Source organism: Engystomops pustulosus, chromosome 1 (genome assembly GCF_040894005.1).
Source record: "Engystomops pustulosus chromosome 1, aEngPut4.maternal, whole genome shotgun sequence".
Lineage (NCBI taxonomy): Eukaryota > Metazoa > Chordata > Amphibia > Anura > Leptodactylidae > Engystomops > Engystomops pustulosus.
In genome coordinates, this window is record NC_092411.1 from 160193665 (window position 1) to 160214509 (window position 20845).

The 20845-nt window shown below is 38.5% G+C and overlaps 1 protein-coding gene across 1 annotated transcript in view; it reads left to right on the forward strand.

Moving 5' to 3' along the window:
• The window catches only part of PTPRS (protein tyrosine phosphatase receptor type S), a 207897-nt gene that overhangs the window by 140913 nt on the left and 46139 nt on the right, over positions 1-20845 (forward strand). Inside the window, exons 15-19 of the mRNA XM_072113236.1 lie at positions 6283-6870; positions 7434-7531; positions 7696-7949; positions 13561-13651; positions 17722-17937. Coding sequence (XP_071969337.1) covers positions 6283-6870; positions 7434-7531; positions 7696-7949; positions 13561-13651; positions 17722-17937 — 1247 coding nt within the window. The remainder of the gene's footprint in view (positions 1-6282; positions 6871-7433; positions 7532-7695; positions 7950-13560; positions 13652-17721; positions 17938-20845) is intronic.

The window sequence follows — 20845 nt, forward strand, 5'->3', positions numbered from 1 at the left end:
TCATTTGCAACAGATAACCTTCAACGCCATTCCTGTGTTATTTCTCCCCTATAGAACACACTGCCCTAAATAAAATTCAAATAAAAGGCTGCAAAAAGTGATGCTTTGGTTCATGCAATCTTGAGCAAAAATGGAACACTTTTTGGTGTGTTTTTGTTTTTTAAAAGAAAAGTGAATAGGGCTTGGATGGAGGAGCCATAGACTAACAGAGCTCAACAGAATTACTACAAGGCAAAAAGTATCATAGATTATAAACCCAAACTACTACATGAGTCTTAAATTTTACTTTTTACAATAGAGTAAGACCGGAAGTGAAGTAAAATGGCAGTGTGAATTAAATTCTCACCCTAGTTAGTTTCTGCACCTCTCCTACTATTAGCTAAAGGGAATGTGCAGCACTGAGTGATCAGAAAGAGGATTGGCTGCTACAAAAAATATAGCATTTATCCACTAATATACTGAAATGGTGGAAAAATGTTCAGTGGATAACTTAATGGTTACACATACACGAAAGGGCCAGAAAACCTGGTGTCTCCTAACAGGGCCGGTTTTAGACAAAGTGGGGCCCTGGGCAAAACTAAAAGTGGGGCCCCAAAATAAAACTTTTATGAACAGTCACATTCAGTACAGTATACCAGGAGGGGCTCTGGACAGGACAGGGGGCCCTGGGCAAATGCCAAGTTTGCCGCCCCTTAGCGCCGGCCCTGCCTCCTAAGAAAATAGACATTTAGTTTATGGAAAAAGACATCTATTTAACTCATCCTTTCCTTTTAAAAAAAACATCACAATTGTTTTCAATTGTTTGTACAGGGACCGCAAAATACCCAATGGACCATTCATGGGATAATTTTCCTGCATTAAACTGAAATACCCTAGAATCATAGTCTTCTCTTCTTCCGCTGTATAATGTGATGAGTCTCTATTTGGTTCCACTGAGAATACAATGAGTTCAGTGTCCTCCAGTGACCTACTTGGTGACTAGTGTGTAAATCAATACAGGACCTTTGGGATGTCATTGCACAGAAGAGTTTCAGCCTGAATAAGCAGTTGAGAAGTCTGCTGGAGCTGCATGATCCCATTTGTGCGGCACCAGATCAATTACTCATAGCCTTTCATTGAGCGGCTACATAAACTTACATACTAGAAGCATTTTTTTTTTTAATATTGAATGTCGTTTATAATACAATAATAAAAATGTCCTAGACAGATCCACTGTTGACTGCTTTCTAAAACCGCAGTTTTGAATTTTGTGAAATTTTTTTTTACCACTGTCCACCAGGAAAGAGATATTGAAGGATGATCATACTGGAAAGATGCTTTATCTTTACCTGTGACCTTGTATAAAGAGGAGAATGGTAACAAAATGCATTTGCATAAGCAATGTATTTCACAATATTTTGTTACTTTGCAAAATCCAGCACTAAGAAGATGAAAAGCTTGTAAAATATTTTACTTTTTGTCATTGGCACTTGTTGGGAAAGAAATCATGGAAGGGAATATTGGATCGAAAGATGCTCATGTAAAAATATATTGTGTGGGGGGGTCTTTTTTTGTCAACACCAAAGGTAGATCTTTTATATATGTAAAATAGACAGGGTTGCATGTTATTTATAAAGTAGAAAGGAATATGTGATGGGAACATACATCCATTTTGTTTGGGTTAGTAATAGGGTTACCATTGGGGTGCATCATACCTCTACTGTACCTAATTAAGTATCCAATATTATTTGGAGGCATAACGGTATTTTTTTACTGTAGGAATTTTGGATGAATACAAACAAAAAGAAAAAAAAAATTGTGGCATGTTACACAGAACAATATTACTTTACTTACATGTATTATGGAACCTTAAAGGTATATTCCCATTTCGGCAAGTAATTGATATTGTTTGAATAATGAAAAGTTATACAAATTTCCAATATACTTTCTGTATCAATTCCCAATGCTTTTCTAGCTTCACTGCTTGCTGTCCTTCTATAGAAAGCTTTATTGTTTACTTTCAGTGGATAGAAATCTGACCATGGTCACACAGATGCACAGCTCATAATATCACACAGCTCTGAATACTCTCTGTAATACTAACAAGCCGTGCACCTGTGTGGTCAGATTTCTGTCCACTGGAAGAAAACAATGAGGTAGAGATCTAGAAAATTGTGAGGAATTGATACAGAAAGTATATTGGCAAACTGTGGCATTTTTCATCATACAAACAATAACATGAATTTGCCCAAATGGGAATACCCCTTTATTGTGATTTTCTTGATCCATGTAAGAAATGTATTTTCAGCTAGAAGAGCCAATACCTTATTTGCTTGTTCTGTAGGAAAGGACAGCTAAAGAGCTGAAGATCCTGCTAAACCCTTCCATAGATGCCGGCTGCTAGTGGCAGTTTGTTAACTAAAATTGTAGATTGTGGAGTAAAAGTTGGCTTTTTAAGTTTTTGAAGGAAAAATACACAGCATATCTAGGTGCCTGCATTTCTTCCAGTTTTAATTTTAGAGTGCTGAAGGCCATTTATATCTTGTGATGAATGCTTCTTCTCCCTAAATCTCCTTTCTAAAGTGCTTTATTCAGCAAACTTCTTTGCCTCCCCAAACAGCACTTGCAAACAGCACTTGCACACCATATGATTTCTACCGAAGCTGGATGATCTGCAAACAAATGAGTATTAGTCAGTTGAGGTAAGGTTTAATAGAAGTTACTCAAATCAGGTGCATCGGTTCTTTTAACCAGAAAGAACCAGGAGAATATGAACCCTATAAACTCTTGTAATCTCAAAAATATTGATTCATTACCTCTATTATTGCATTAATGCATAACTAGATGCTGTGCAGGCACTGTAAGTTTTATGGCCCACATTTATTATTACACTAAAGTGCAACGTTGCACCATATTCATGAAGACTGGAGCATGGTCTTCATGAATATGGCGCGCGCTGCACGCGCCCGAAATGCATGAACTGAGTGCACCAGACTATTTTCTGGTGCTCTCAGTTTAAGGGGTGTGCGCCACATTTCTGTTGGACTTTTGACATAAATGTGGTGGATGCTGTGAATGTACACAGGAAGGCCCCTTTCTATGCACAGTATTGTGTTGTGGCTTGCACAGTGCAGCACATGTATTTACGTGCAATCTACGCCACTATGATAATTTGCCTTATAATGAAGATAAATTAAATGCTCTTACATGCTAATAGTTACAGTGCTCAGTCTTAATCCAGACTAGAAATACTATTGCTGTATTGAAGTTTTACAATGGTGTCCTTTGCATATATATTTGTGGCATATTTACTCACATAAATGCCTGAAAAGTGTTGTATTGACTTTAGGTATTTTCTCCTGTTAGGAGCTGGTCACTTTCTTAGTACAGTTTGATAGAAATACATGTAGTCTCTTCTATTGTTCGCATGTTCTTTTTGTAGCTTGTAGCTTTTTGTGGCTTTAACACCTTTGTTGAAGAAGCTGATGCATAATTGTGATAATTTCTATAGGCTTTAATAGAAAGGTTTGGTACACTTGTGGTCACTTTCCATAGACCTTAATGCAGAAATTAGGCAGTTTGTATAGCCTTTGATGGAAAGGGTTATGCATGAGCATGACAATATATACAAAAATATGGAATATCTCTTATTATTTAACAATAACCTGTTGTCAGCAATTGGCCTAATAAACCACTACCAGAATATTGTCAAGCAGTGTAACACATTTTAGTTTTTGTTTCTTTCATGACCCAGTGTGGTGGCATCATCCTGAAAATCTACTTTGACGTGAGCTATAAATTGGTTGTATAAAGTCAAGGAGAAGGAGAGTTTAACACTGATGTTAAGGTGGGGAGTTCCGAACGCCTCATCCTCTTTGATTGACATCTTGCATAAATGTTTGACTGGACATGAAGGGACACAAATGCAGAGTTTGCTGCAGATTTGTGGCAAATTTCACATAATAAAATCTTGTATAAGATCTAGGCACATTACCGCTGGGGCTAAGTGATTGGCTGCAGCAATCACATGCTATCACACTATATAATTCAATTCCACTGACATCCCAATTGATGTCCCAACTGACGTTCCCTTTTCCGAGGAAGACAAGGGTTGGCCGAAGAAAATCCTGTGTCCCCACTATGAACATCTGGCTGGCCACTAGTATGACAACTGGAGCAGGGTAAGTAAACTTTTTTGCCGCCACAGCTCTGGCACACAAGAGATTTTCAGGATTCCTTGAAAACCCAAATAAAGACTGAGGATAAATATCAATAAGTACAATTTTGTGACGTTCAAAGGAGTGTAAATAATACTTGTGTATACAATTTGTGAAATATATAGCAGCAGGTTGTGCAAATACAGTGGGGGAAAAGTATCTAGTCAGCCACCAATTGTGCAAATTCTCCTGCTTAAAAAAGAGAGGCCTCTAATTGATCACATTCAAATACACTTCTTCACAACCTCAAACAGTCACACTCCTAACTCCACTATCGTGAAGACCAAAGAGCTGTTAAAGAACATCAGTAACAAAATTTCAGATCTGCGGTCTGGGAAGACTGAACCTGCAATTAGCAAGCAGCTTGGTGTGAAGAAATCAACTGTGGGAGCAATAATCAGAAAATGGAAGACAAACAAAACCACAATCTTCTTTGATGAGGGGCTCTATGCAAGACCTCACCCCATGAGGTCAAAATGATCACAAGACTGGCAAGCAAAAATCCCAGAACAACACAGGGGATCTAGTGAATGACCTGCAGAAAGTTGGGATCAACATAACAAAGGCTACTGTAAGTAACACACTATGCTGCCAGGGACTCCTGCAGTGATAGACATTTCCCCCCGCTTTAGCCAGTATATATCCGGGCCCGTCTGAAGTTTGCTAGAGAGCATTTGGATGTTCCAGAAGGATATTAGAATTTTATATAGTCAGATGAAACCAAAGTAGAACTGTTTGTAAGAAAAACTTGTTTGGAGTAAATGCTGAGTTGCATCTGAGTGGGAACATCATTACAAGGGGTTGTTTCTCTGCAAAGGGTCGATTGATCCATGTACATAAAATAATGAAAGAGGCCATGTATCATGAGATGTTGAATGCAAACCGACTTCCAAGGCATTGAAGATGAAACATAGCTGGGTCATTCAGCATGACAATGATCCCAAGCACACCACTAGGGCAACGAAGGAGTGGCTTCGTAAGAAGCATTTCAAGGTCCTGGAGTGGCCTAGCCAGTCTCCAGATCTCAACCCCATAGAAAACCTTTAAAGGGAGTTGAAAGTCCATGTTGCCCAGTGACAGCCTCAAAACATCACTCCTTCAGAGGAGATCTACATGGAGGAATGGGCCAACATACCAGCAACAGTGTGTGCAAACCTTATAAAGACTTACAGAGAATGTTTGACCTCTGTCATTGCCAACAAATGATATATAACAAAGTATTGAGATTAACTTTTGTTATCGACCAAATACTTATTTTCCACCATTATTTGCAAATAAATTCTTCAATGTGATTTTCTGGATTTGTTTTCTTGTTTTGACTCTCATAGTTGAGGTCTACCTATGATGTCAATTACAGGCCTCTCTCATCAGTGGGAGAACTTGCACAATTGGTGGCTGACTAAATACTTTTTTCCCCACTGTATATCTATTATAAAAGGTCATGCTTGTTAGAGTTTGGCCTATTTACATAAGATTTTCTTCAGAAGAAAAAAACAAATTTGCTTCCCATTTTTTCAGTGGGATCAAAGAATTATTTTTCCTCTTGCAGATAAAACAATCCCCTTACTTTTCTGTTGCTCTTCTGTGTTTCAAGGACATTGATGTAGATACTTATCTTTAAAAAGGCAGATATTTTATAAATATGAAAGTACAGTAGGTTTCCCATTTGAAAAATTTGAACCTAATGAGGTCTAGTTTCAAGCTGGATGCTTATTTGTTGTGAAAAAATTAATTCAGGACTTTTTCATGCTGCAAAATAGCATCCAAATACCAGCCAGATGAAAGCCAGTATAGTCAATGGCACTCTTTGGGCTTTGTTGAAACTTATTATAGAACTCATTGTATAAAGCATCTCACCCTTCCAATAATTGTATTGCAAATGTGAAAAAAAGCCTTAGGGATCACAGTTTAGCTACATCTGGTTACAAGTTCACCACAGCACCATGCCATTTATCTATTTTCCATTTCATTTACTATCTGTTGGTGCCCCTGACTTTATCTTTGAGTATATATTACCATTGGTACGATTTTAATTTTGTGAAAGAAAGAATTTGTGTATGCTATCTAATATTCTCTTTTATTATAGTTTCAGGAAAACCTGACCTTTCTATCAATCAAATTTTGGAGAGCAGTCTGCTATTACAATGGGAACCACCAAGTGAGTCAGTTGGACAAGTCCTAGGTTACCGTCTACATTTTGGGCGTATTGATGCTAAAGTTCTGTCAGTGCTAGAGTTTGGAGCTCAAGAAAAGAAATATACAGCCAACAATATCCATAAGGGTGCAAAGTACATCTTTAGATTGGCGGTCAAAAGCCGGGCGGGCTTTAGTGAGGAGGCAGTGCAAGAGTACATGATACCGGAGGAAGCGCCAAAAGGTTACCCTCGATTAACTGATCCTAGCAATATCACCTCTGTATCTATCCAGCTAAACTGGCTGCCTCCTGTTCTTGCTGAACAGAATGGTGCTATCACCAAGTATACATTATCCTATTGGTTAGCCGACTCTCCAGACAAAATGCTGGAAATGGACCTGCCATCTTCTGAAACTTCTTGCTTGCTGAGCAACCTGAAGCCTTATACTATTTATGAAGTCAAAATACGTGCACACACCAGTAAAGGTCCTGGGCCTTACAGTCCAAGTGTCCAGTACCGCACTTTTCTTCTAAATCAAGGTAGGCCTTATCAGTCTTAATTCCTTGGCTTTAATTTTGCTTCTTGAAAGCAAGCAGGTAAACTACAGAAACTTTCAGAAAGTGCAGTCATGATAAATGGGATGGTGGTCTTTCTGCCTTGTTTTTTTCTGTATATGAGTGATTCTGAAGGTAAGTGTTTCCCCTTATTCAAGTCTAGTTAAGACACTTCTCATGAGTTTCTGGGTTCACCAGGCATCACAGGTGGGAAACTCCTCTGCATCCTCTTCCTTTCAGTGTGTTCTTTGTAATTTACATGTTGCCATCTATCATGCTTGAATATTCTTACCCCTTTACTCTCATGGTGGTGTAATGCCTTGAAATGTTTTTTTAATGCCATTTCTGGTTTTGGAGTCATGAAGCAAAGTGTGGGATCTTTTAGTATTTTAATTTAAATAATACTCTTATTTTAAAACAACCAATTTATTTCCTTCATAGTGTCACAAAAGTCCTCTGTCCTCTTGAAAGTGGTTCCTAAAGAGTATATTCTGCTTGAGTAACTTAGAGTCCTGGCCCTCTCCTCTTTTCTTTTTACTGTTTTTCAGTATTGCCCAAAAACTTTAAGGTCAAAATGGTCACAAAGACTTCAGTTCTCTTGAGCTGGGAATTTCCTGAAAATTACAACTCTGCAACACCTTACAAGGTAAGAGCAAAAGTTTATATTTTAAATGAAGTATGATTTCCAGGTAGTTTGTATGCTTATTTTTTTCTCGTTTTCTTTTAAGTCCTTATTTTAATAATTGTAGCAAGCATTTTTTCAATTCTTGTTAACTCCTGTAAACATTACTATGTCTCTCTTCTCCTAAGATTCAATATGGCATGCAGACAGTGGATGTCGATGGACGAACAACAAAGAAATTGATCACCAACCTTAAACCGAAGACCTATTACAGTTTTATTCTTACTAGTCGTGGAAATACTATGAGTGGTCTTCAGCAAACTGTTGCCGTTCGCACTGCACCTAACATGTTGGGTATGAAACCTTTAATGAATTGGAAGACAGATTCAGATGGTCGCATAACTGTAACTTTGCCAAATGTTGGGACAGCAGAGGCAGTCAGGTAAACATTTCTATATTTTGTGTCCTACAAAACAATGTCACCTTTTATTACAGTTTAATGAAACCAGTAAAGTGAATTGAAATAACACTACATTTATTTTCTACAATAGCTTCTATATCTGTCTGATTTGTAAAATGAGATTTACGATACAAACCGATATGATAGTACTTTATTGATTTGTACAGTGTTCCGGCAGTTGTTACACACAGAGACAGGATTAGCGTAACAGTTACATACATACACTATAAGAGGCTGGTTCTTACACATTGCTAATTCCTTAGTTGCAAACAAACTGTTCAGGGCAGTACAGGTTAACAAGACCACATTACATTATGAACAATTACAGTCCGAAATACAATAGTGACAATAAAAAGCTAGACAGGCATGCATAGGGGGTACTACAGAAGGGGTGTCGGTGCAGTGGTAACAGTTGGGGTGAAACAGAGCTGCTATTGATTTCGCAGAAGAGACACTGCCTGTAGCCATGCAACATGGAGCACCTGCTGCTGCTGATCGGCTGGGCACTGAAAGGGGAGTGACAGGCTGAGAGTTAAGCTGGTGCCACAGGGCAAGGGGTGTGAGCCAGAGCTGATGAACAGACAGCCACCTACAGCGGCACCATTCTTGACAGTGAATTCTGCAAGTCAACAGATTTAGATTAGGTTAATCATTGTAGTTGAATGGTGTGGCTGTACTTTTTGCAAGTGTAAGATGAGTGTTAAATGAATTGGAGTTTGACAAGTACCGTATATACTTGAGTATAAGCCAATGTAGTATACAGCCAGCCCCAAGTGGTATACAGCCAGCCCCAAGTGGTAAACAGTGAGCCCCATATAGAATACAGCCATCCCCATATAGTATACAGCCAATCAGCCCCATATAGTAGACAGCCAGCCAGCCCCATATAGTAGACAGCCAGCCCCATGTAGTATACAGCCAGCCCCATATAGTATACAGCCAACCAGCCCCATATAATATACAGCCAGCCAGCCCGATATAGTATACAGGCAGCCAGCCCCATATAGTATACAGCCAGCCCCATATAGTATACAGCCAACTAGCCCCCTTATAGTATACAGCCAGCCCCATAAAGCATACAGCCAGCCTGCCTCCTGTATGTTAAGCACATTAAAAAAATAAACTTTATACTCACCTTCCGGCGATACTCACCCCCGATCCTTGGCGCTGGCTCCCGATCCACGGCAGCGGCTCCCGGCGGCTTCTGTCTTCTTTATTCTCTTGCCGGCGGAGTTGCATCCATGTGATCTCCCCGCCCGCGCTCACTATGATGCGAGTACACGAGTATATACGGTACTTAGTCCTTTTGTTCACTTCTGGTTGTGCACTTATAGATGATGACAGAAGATGACAATGAAGATGATGATGGATTGCAAGGTCATATTCCATAATGCTACATTCATTGAGGTTATTGCTCTTTTCCAAGGGACCAGAGGTAGTTGGAGGGTTGTCTCAAAAGAAATCAATGGACTGCATGGACTATTGCCTTGTTAATCCATCATCAATAAAGCAGATAAAAGGGCACAAATTGATTCTTGGTATGTGATACAGACCATTATTAGGCTGAAAAAAGGGGAAATCAATAGTAAAAAAATTATGAGTGAGCAAAGGAACTGTTAGATTGGTAACTCTTAGAAGCCTGGATTTTCACAGAAGACAGCAGTGGTGGATGGGGAGATGCGCAGAACTCCTAATGGAAGCAGAAGCACATAGCCATGTTTCATGTCCAATCATACTGGGGCTGGAATGGTTTGCACCAGTACCACCACTCTATTATCTTCATTCACATATTCCATGTTATTGCTCTATACATATAGGTTACTTGGGCTGGCTACTAGCCCAATATAACAGTACAGTACAGACTGAGCTTATATCTAACAAGAAGCTAATAGCTGGCTGACAGAGCTCACATGAAATGGGTCTCTCAGCCTTTCAGGGATGCGAGTGATTGTGCCACGCTGGAAGGTTGTGTGGGCACTTACTTTCTGTGTCCTCAGCCTGTGAAAACAATACTTAGCTGAACTTACGTACCAACTTTGTGTGCTGGAACACAATCCAACAATAAAAAAAAGGTAAAAAATATAGCTGCAGTAAAGGCCTCCAAAACATCACTAAGGAGGAAACACAGTTTTTTGCAGATGTCCATTGGTTTTAGGCTTCAGGTACAGACATTTACCAGAAGAAATTCTTTACAAAGTAGTCAGACACCTACACCAAGGATTATAATCCGCTGGCTACCTTTAGTATTACTGTCCATTATGTCCATTCCACGAAATTCCCAAACTATATACTTTTCTCGACCAAATGCTTCTTATTATGTTTGGGGAGGTGGTCAACTCCCTGAAAACTTAAAGGGGTATTCTCATCTGGGCATTCACATTCTGATAAATCTGCCATATATAAACATTTCTTCAATTCGATATTATTAAAAAAAATGTTCCTGTGTGAAGATAATTTCTCATGAATGTAGTCATTTTGTCCCTTAGAAACGAGATAGCTTCTTCGGATACGGCCACCTCTGCCTGAGAGATTGCACAAATAAACAAAAAGGTTTTGTAAATGAAGTGTCTGGGAGTTACTGCATGTCCCACAGCCGTCCTGTGGTATGAATGCTGAATCCAGGTGCTCAGGCAGGGCTCTATAGCACATGTCTGGCCACTACTGCCAGAGTGTGAGGTGGTCGTAACCGAGGAAGGGACAACATGGCTATGTTTATAGGAAATTATCTTCACACAGGAACATTTTTTTAAATAACATCCAATTGAAGAAATATTTATATATGGAAGATTAGTGAAATTGAATGTGAATGCCCAGACGAGAATACCCCTTTAACTTCCGAACTATAATTAGCATCAAGTAAACAATTCAAATTATATTTTTGTTTAACCTCTTGAATTAAATCTGAAAGTGTACATTTTAATTGCATCAGAGATCATTAATTTCAAATACAATGTCATAAAGACTTGGTCACTGTCAAAATATTTTTGGACCTACTTGTGTATACATAAACTGTATGAAAAACGCATCTGTATACCACTTCTGAATGTCCAAATGGACCTTGCAACTGTTGCATGATTTTAATTCATCATCTTTACCCAACGAGGTGAGATCTTGCATGGAGCACCAAACTGTGGAAAATTGACGGTCATCTAGTTTTTTCCCATTTTCGATAAATTGTGCCAACAGTTGCTGTCTTCTCACCAAGATTCTTGCCTATTGTCCTGTAGCCCATGCAATGCTTGTGCAGTTCTACAATTTTGTCCTTGGTGTCCTTAGACAGCTCTTTGGTTTTTCCCATGATGGAGAGGTTATCATGTGGTTGATTGAACATGTTTCCTGTATAAGACATCTGTCCACACACTGAAACAGGTGCAATTATTAGAGGTAAATGAGTGCAGAGTAGGAAGAGCCTCTAAAAGAAAAACTAACAGCACATAGAGAGCCAGAATCCTTGCTTGTTGATGAAGGATCACATACTTATTCCATGCAATTATAATTATTTAAAAATCATACAATGAGATTTTCTGGATTTTTTTTAGAATATTTCTCTCACTGTTGAGGTGTAGCTACAATTCAAAATGACATTCATTGTAGGTGGGAAAACTTGCAAAATCGTCCTGGGATCAAATACTTATTTTCCCTGCTGTACATTAAAACTGTTTTGTGATGTTTATCGTTATAAATAATTTTAGAAGAAAACTATATTGGTGACCTATCCATAGTGGATTTTCACGCTACTGAGAACGCATGTTTAACAGAGCCTCACTAGAGTGAGATGCATGAGCATCAATGTATCTATATGAGGGTTTGATTTTTATTGGACAATTTGTAGTGTTTAATCCTTTTTAGCCCTTTTCCCATTTGTGTTTCTCTTTTTGTACTTGTTGCATGCTGAAAGCCATACATTGCTTTGTCCTAATGGCTTTCATTTGCTGTCCAATCACAGGTAAAACTAATTTATATAGCTTTTGTTATAAATGTAAAAAAATCTGAATTTTTTTTCAATAAAAACCTATTTCCATATTCTGACACCAATATCTTTTTTATATTTTGATATATGGAATTGTGGGGTCATTTGAACTAGCTGATGCTTTAATTGAAGCAATTTAGTAAAATTCCTTTCAATTAAAGCATCAGCTAGTGAAAATGGCAACTGAGACATTTAACCTTTTTCTTTTTTTATTGTCGAGATCACCACATCGGTTAATTATTTTTATATTTTAATAGATCAGAGATTTTTTGGATAACACTCACAGAACAGACAGTGCATGGGTTACATACACGATAGGTTCTATGGGGAAGATTTATCATCAAGTTTCTAAGGTAAAACTGTTATAGTTGCCCATGTAAACCAGTCAAAGCTCAGCTTTAATTTTATAAACAGCTGTGGGAAAATGAAAGCAGAGCTCTGATTGGTTGCCGTGAGCAACTAGAACAGTTCTGCTCTAAGAGACATATGAAAAATCTCCCCCCTATAGGTTTGTTCTTAAGTTGAATTTGTATGTTGGAACTTGTATATATTGTAAGTGTAACTCCCTGTGACAATTGGATTTTCAAAATTTTAGGCTGTAAAAGGAAGAAAGATTAACTATAAAGCTTAATTGCAGAAACCTTACAGTTGATAATGGCAGTTTGGGGACAAAGTTTAGTAAATTGTAGAAGCCAGAGAACTTCACCAGATGTCACAGTGGCCAAACTAGGGGTCTTCTGTAAGTCAGCTGTTCTTATTTTGGGGACTACCTGTACATAGTTCTAATTCTCCATTAGAGGGAAGGTTAAATTTTGTATCTCACTCACATGTCTCCTGGTCTCAACCTCTATAAGTTTTGTCAAGGGACAGTTCATGCTTCCACCACACATCCAGGGGGGAAAAAGAGGTAAGTACATGCAATACCCGACTTACAGAAATCCCTCTGGTGGTAGTTTCATGTACCTTACCACATGCTGCAATTGGCAACTGTAATATTTATCAAAGGTGTGTACAATGAAGCCTACAAAACCTATCTTGTAAGTAACCCACAAACTGCCTGTACAGGCGGTCCCCTACTTAGAACACTCGACTTACATACGACCCCTAGTTACAAACGGACCACTGGATATTGGTAATTTATTGTACTTTAGTCCTAGGCTACAATAAGCAGCTATAACAGATATCACAGGTGTCTGTAATGAAGCTTTAGTGTTAATATTGATTCTTATGACAACCCAACATTTTTCAAATCCAATTGTCACAGAGACCAAAAATGTCCTGTCTGGGATTACAATAATAAAATATACAGTTCCAACTTACATACAAATTCAACTTAAGAACAGACCTACAGACCCCATCTTGTATGTAACCCGGGGACTGCCTGTACTCTTCATTTTGTTACAGGTCATCCTTTTGGAGTCAAATTAAAAAAATATATGTATTTAATTAACACTACCTGGTTAAGGTGAAAAGATGATTTGCTGCCTGCTTAAGAATACCCAGTGATTATAGGCAAAAAGATATATATGCATAAAAAAATTGTGCACATTTTTTAATGTTTTCCATCCAAAGTGTTTTATAAATTCTAAATAAGTAATACTCGCAATCACTTCTATTTTGCAGGAGCTATTATATTGTGGTAGTGCCTTTGAAGAAGTCACGTGGACAATTTCTTAATCCATGGGGCAGCCCTGAAGAAATGGATTTAGAAGATGTGAGTGACATATATATATATTTAACCTCTTATCAACCAAGTTCATTATAACCTTGATGACCAAGCCTTATATTTCAAAACTGATTAACTTAATCCAATAATAACATTGAAACGCTTCAAATTTCAAAGTTTTGAGATTGTTTTCTTGTAACATGTTGTACTTAAAGTTAGTAAAAACATTTGGCTGATATGTTTTTTAATGTAAAATTGTAAATTTCCCAAAAGATTGCCATTTTCTAAAAGTTCTGTTTTTTTAAACAGATAGACCTACTACCCAAATGATTGTTTATCTAACATTAACCACATCTCTACTTTGTGTTGGCATTATTTTATAAGTGTCATTTTGCTTTATTATGATTCTAGAAAGATTACAAATCGAACAGCATATTATGAGATTTTTTCCATTTATGCCTTTAGTTCCTCACATTGAAAAATCCATAACCATGTACAGAGCTTTATTAGGTTTTCATAGATTAAAAAAAAATAAAGATTATTGTACAATTTTTTTTTCTCATTTTGCAATATTCTAAGGGAAAGAACTGTTTCATACCTCGATGTATGGACCTGTGTGATTAGTCATTTTTTTTGCAGGATGAGCTAATGTTTACATTGCTACTACTTTAGGGAGTGTACAATCTTTTAAACACTTTTTATTAAATTTTTTATGTGTGAAGATATGGTGATAAAAGTGGGGATACGGACATGTATTTCTATTACAGGGTTCACAACGGATAATAAATGTTTTTATATTTTTTATATGGAGAGAATTATGGGACAATATCTAATATGCTGTAAATTTTTACTGATTTCCACTTTTTAATCATATTTTTTATATGATTTGGGGGCTTTTGTAACATTTTAATTAATTTTATTACAATAGATTTCTTATTTTAAATTTATTTATTTTTCACTTTTTTAATTAGTCCTCTAAATGGACATGAGCAAGTGATTTTTCATACTCAATAGTAATGTGAGTCTTGGCAGGATGACAGGCAGACTGCTCAGTCTGATCCAGACTGTTAGGGAGATCCATGCTACGCTTAGACTAGACTGACAGAGACCCATTAGTCTAGGCTAAGTCCCCTTTTTAACAGACATAGAAACCCATATGGGTGGTCACTAAGGGGCTAACTGGTGTCTGGTTTCTTAGACAGGGCATGTAGGGGCAGCAGAGTGGGGGCTTGCTCTTTTACCCCTTGCCGCACCATGCCGTCCACTCAAACAGTGATGTCATTGAGGGGTGTCGATCCATTGCTCTTTGTGAGACTTCCTGACATGTCAATCAGCACAGTCTATAACAGTGTGGCCATGCCCCTAAGGTTCATGTACCCTAGCGAGTCTAACATACAGTAGAAAAATTACAAAAACTTTTAAATAATTTATGAATTCCTACAAGTTCAAATCACTCCCCTTTCCTTAGAACTGATATAAAAATAAATGAATTCATAAACGTGTTAGGTATCATCGTATCCCAAAATGTCTGATCTATCAAAATATAAAAACTGTTATTTCTGCGGTGAACCCCATAGAGGAAAATAGCCCCTAAAATGTCAGTATTTTGCAACACATAAACATTTTTATAAAAAGTGATCAAAAGGTCATATAGTTCCCTAAAACACCATATCCCACAAAAAAATTACACATCTTACGACACATATACAGCTCCGTACACCAAAATATGAAAAAGTTTAGCCACTGAATATGGCAAAATTAACAATTTTCATTTGTACAAAATATTTTCATTTTTTAAACCTACTAAAACATAATAATACTTATATAAATTTGGTATCTCCATGATCATATGGACCTTATAAAAGGGAGGTGTCATTTGGAGCACACAGTGAAAGCCTAAAAAGCAGGACCCAAAAGAAAATGGTGAAAATGTGTTTTTTGTCCATTCATTTTATAATGCATGGCATGGAATATAAAATACCATCACCCGCAAGTTCAATTTGTTAGGCAGAAAGCCTTTACAAACCTCTGAATACGTAAATATAAAAAGTTAAGAAATTTTGAAAGTGGGGAGTGAAAAATGTACTTGTTAGTAAATCCCCAGGTTCAGAAGCAGAGCCATTCAGAAGCCTGTCTGACCACTGCAGTTACCAGGCCATTATTGATGGCGTATGATTTTTAAAAAGCAATAGTGGGACTGTAATGAAAAAAGTGGAAATCTTTACATCCTGTACATTAAAATTGAATAATTACTGAAACTTCATGGTGAAAAACAAAAAAAGTTTTTTCCCCCATCTTGCCTCATAATGGAAAAATCAATTTTGAAAAAAATTGATTAAAAAGCTACTCAAAATGTCTATTGTGTGTCATCCTCATTGCAGGACAGCTGGGACCCAATGAAGGGGTATAGCTCTCTTAGATGCTTCATTCGCTATGCCAATGGCATCTGATAAGATCGTTGTGGCTTTTGTTCTCCACCTTCACTCTCTTACCCAGCTGAGTGCTTGCTGATAACATAGTTCTTGCTGTGAGTAGTGTAAGAGAGGTATCACCTAGAGATTGCAATGCCCTTTCATGTTCTTTTTGGCTTCTGGCACAAAAAATAGATGCAAGCAGTTACAAGAATATGCAAGCTTCCTAAAAACTCTGAATAGCTTAAGGCAATAGGCTTTTCAAAGTCAAATAGAAAATCATTTGGCATCAAAACAATTGATACTTAAATTCTTTAGAAAATTAGCAAAATTGTTTTTTAATTTGTAAGCCTTCTAACTTTCTAGAACATTAAAAGAATATTAAGAAACGATGCCAACATAAAGTAGAAATTGGTAAATGTTAGTAGCTCATTTGAAATATAAGGCTTGCTTCCATAAATGTTGGCTTTTCTGATCATCTTGCATCATATCTGGCACAGCATAAGACTGTGTCTCTTTAATTCACAACACTGTGATAAATCTACCTCAATGGGCCACATTTACTAAAGCCCCTATGCCAGTTTTCTGTCAGACGTTGCACATTCTTTTATGTTCAAACTGTTTGCAAATGTCAGGGCCACATATGTGGCCCACATAAAGGGGCGTTCCGGTGCACAACAGACCGTGTGGCACATTTAACATGCAACAGAGAGTCCAACAGAAGTGTGTCGCACGCCCCATGTTAAAAAATGTTGGTGCACTCAGTTGGGGTAGTGCAGGAAGCGCCAAATTCATGCAAAACAGGCACCACAATGTCTGAATCTGGCGCACCCTGCACACTTCACTGGCAAACTGCACATTGAAAACTGTTTTTGATAAATGTGGGCCAATGTGCCATGAAAAACTCAAAACTAACAAATGAATGTAGCCATATGCTACCCATGCCATACCGTTTTTATATGGGTAGCATAGGGCCACATTCATTTCAAAGGGGTATACAGCCATCTATTTACATGGCTGCATTGTCCACCATACTTTGAGCAAGTAAAAAAAAAATAGAGCATGTCCTATTTTCTCCAGTTTTTCTGTTCCGTATGCCCCATTGAAGTCTATGGGAACATTTAAAATATGTGTTGTATACATGCTAAATACCATTTTGCACTGTATGCTGCTGCATATATGTGCAGTATCCATGGAGACAAGAACATGTAGGTGGTGCAGTCTCCCCTCCCCAATAGTTAGCCAGCCATCATTTGCCAGCCCACTATATTTTGTAAAGATACAGTACGGATATGGTGACATACATGCACTTATAGATTAAATACATCACGTATATACAGATTCATGCAACACGGAAATACAAGACAGGAAAAATTATACGTTTGTGTGAAAAGGCCTAACTAGGGTAAATTAAAGTGTTTTAAAGTTATTACAGCAAATAAGATATGTTAGAATTGAAAAATGGGTACTAGTGCCAATCATGAAAATTATGTCCTAATGAGGTTAATGGATTTTAAGACATTTTTGGTAATTTCTTCTGTAACATGTGAATTGCCCTTGCAAAATTGTAACTGTTAACAACAAATGCAGAGATCATAGTGGACAGAGAGGTCTGTCTGTAAGTCGGCTGTCTTTAAGTAGGGGACCGCCTGTATTTACAATATAAAATGCTTATTATTTCTCTCTAACTGTGCTTGTGTATTTCAGCTAGTTCATAGTATTGCAAAGTTGCATCGTCGGAGTCTGCGTCATTTAAGGCATGTGGAGTTTCCCAAACCATATATTGCAGCACGTTTTCAGTCTCTGCCCCTGGAATTTACTCTCGGTGACCAAAAAATTCATGATGGATTTGAAAACAAAGCTCTAGAATTTGGGCAAAGATATGTGTTCTTTATCTTGGCCATGTTGGAAGGTGCAGAAGCAGTAAGTAGTATTATTTTTTTTTAAATTTTACTGTGTAAAAAAGCACAAAGATTTTAATACCTTGCTTAGAAACTATTGGGTTTAGTTGCAGTCAGCCTCCAAACCAACATGTGTCCGGTGTTAGGACTTAAGTACTACTCTATATCCTTAATTTTGTACTGTTTATAAAAGCAATTTAATGATGAACTACAATTGTGCTCTTATAACCCATCTATTTAGAAAAGCCGAACATTCCTGCACTGCATGAAACACCACCACCCCCCCGCCCCCGACTACCGTCCAGACCAGATCTTCCAGGCCTCTGTGCATCCTGCAGCTGAACTCCCCCTCATATTCTAAATACGCACGGATTACCAAGGGCCCCTGCCAAACCAAAGGCCCTGGGCGCCAGCCCACCCATACCGCCTATATGAAGATCCGCCATTGGTTGCAATGCAGCTTTGAAAAGGAATATATTTTCCTTTTTTTTCTTAAATAGAAAGTTTGTTGATAGTTCATAGAAGATGTCACATACTGAGGCTACATTCACACTGCCGTTACCCGCTGTACCGTAGTAAGGCAAGCACATGGCGATGCACTGCTCACCCCCGCCCCTCACCATAGAGGAATATGGCGCAAAGCTCCGTATGCCGAGTAAAGATAGGACATGTCGTGCGCCCATTGTCGTCAATGGGGGACGTATATAGGCCGTATATATGTACCCCATACAGAAGTGTGAATGTAGCCTAACTATTGCGCTAACTGTTGCGCTGTGTCCAACAAGGCAGAAAAAATGTGCACCTAATGCTTAGTCGGACAGTGCACCACAATTCTGTCTGACCTGTGCCACAATTGTGCAGCATGAACAAATGTTGCACTCTGCCGGAGCAGTGCAGGGGGTACCAGATTCATGAAGAACATGCACCACAATTCATGAATCTGTTGCACACTGCACACGTTACAGGCAAACTACACATAGTGCAATTTATTACTGCACTTATTTTTGATAAATGTGGGCTAATGGCTTCCATTTACAACGGTGGTCAATGGATTGTTCTTTTGTCCTCTGAAAGAAGGTTTACACTGAATGTTCTGTTAGGGATGCTACTGTAAGGCATTTGTAACAGGCCCTTCTTTCACTTATGAACAAAGAGCTTTTCTGCCACATTCTGTAAACATACATGGCAGACACAGAGAGGGACATTTATTATGCTGGACCCGCTTAGTAGATAAAAGCAACTGAGCAGCGGTGGGGGTAAATCTCTCATTGTGGAGATTTAGCATACCTTCTGCGCAGGTTGTCTTATAGAGAAGGCATGCAAATTCGGTATGAAAACAGTGTATACCCACCCTATATAAATACATATACAGCATGTACACATCACCATATACAGACATACAGCATATACATACACATACACATCCAGCATATACACTCCAGGTGCCGGGGCCCCCTGACACTGCAGACCCGATAATAGCTTTGATGGCTGCTACCGTTGTAGTTACTCCCCTGCTATAGTAAAATAAAGAAGAGTAATGCAAATACAAATGTGCCTTTGTTGGAATTTTGGAAGGATTTGCCTTACATCTTCAAAAAATTTTCCCACTTGAAGTTGGGGAAATGGAAAAATTCCTGAGGTTCAGACTTGAGTACTTATCTAGGCAGAGTGTGATCCTGGACAGTACTGAAAACAGGTTTATCAAAAAAGGTACACTCATTTGGAGTGTCATTTATATGGATTAGGATTAATTGCTGTGGCAGGTTGGGAGTTACATTGTCGGCGGAAGACTGGAAAAAGGCTTTCCTGTTGTCACACAAGCTCTCAGTTGCAAGTTCGATGCAAGAACGCAGCTATAAAATTTTATCAAGATGGTATAGGGTTCCGACCCTCTTGCATTCGATCTACCCCTCGCTACCGGACACGTGCTGGAGGTGTGGTGTGGAGAAAGGAAACATGCTCCACATATGGTGGTCATGTAGTAAACTTCTCCCATTTTGGGACCAGGTCTGTGAGATTTCTAAAACTCATCTTAACGCCCAGATCATGGGCGGACCGGAAAGTGCCTTGCTCTCCATCTTATCAGGGGAGATTAAGAAAATAAAGCGCAGTTTACTTCCATTTGTCTTATTAGCAGCCCGTTCAGTAATCCCCAGAAAGTGGCGATCCCCCAGCCCTCCTTCAATCTCTGACTGGTTACAGGAAATGATGCAGATCTTCCGCATGGAAGAGATAATGGCAGACATCAATTGCTCTTCAGTCAAATTCCTCAAATTATGGCAGCCTTGGGTGGTGTTCAGAGACACCCCAACATTTAGAGGGCTCCTGGGGTCTGGATGAGGTGGAGAGGGGGGAGGCCCGTGTTGGCCCTGGCTTCCTGGAATAACCCCCTGCCCTGCGTCCATCATTTCTGCCCTACTTGTATCCCCTAACTATCCCTCCTTGTCGCCCCAATCCCCCTGTTAGTCTCCCCTGTTACGTTATCTTCGTCAACACGCTATGTCTGATCTCCCGCCTAGAATGTGGTCTGGAAAATGGTATCGAGATTACGGGGGGACGTTGCTTATAAGCCAGTACCTAATAGCTTTGCATACCCTTCATGGTGAAGATTCTTTTAGATAACCAAAGGGTACAAATCATCTGATGATCAGCCCAAATGGGAAATTGACAGCAAATAAACTCTGGTCCCTTGACGACATAGATACCTAAGCATAACTACGGAGTAATTATATGGCGCAAGGAATCTAATTGTTTCTCCAACATATATATAAGTACTTATGATGCATAAATATTGGAACATAAAAATTAGGCTCCCTTGAGTTGACGATGGAGACTACAGCAGACATAGCTTATTGTCATCTGTTTATCTTGTATCTGTTATTTCTCAATGTATAATATGTTTAGTTGGAAAATGTAAAACTTCAATAAAA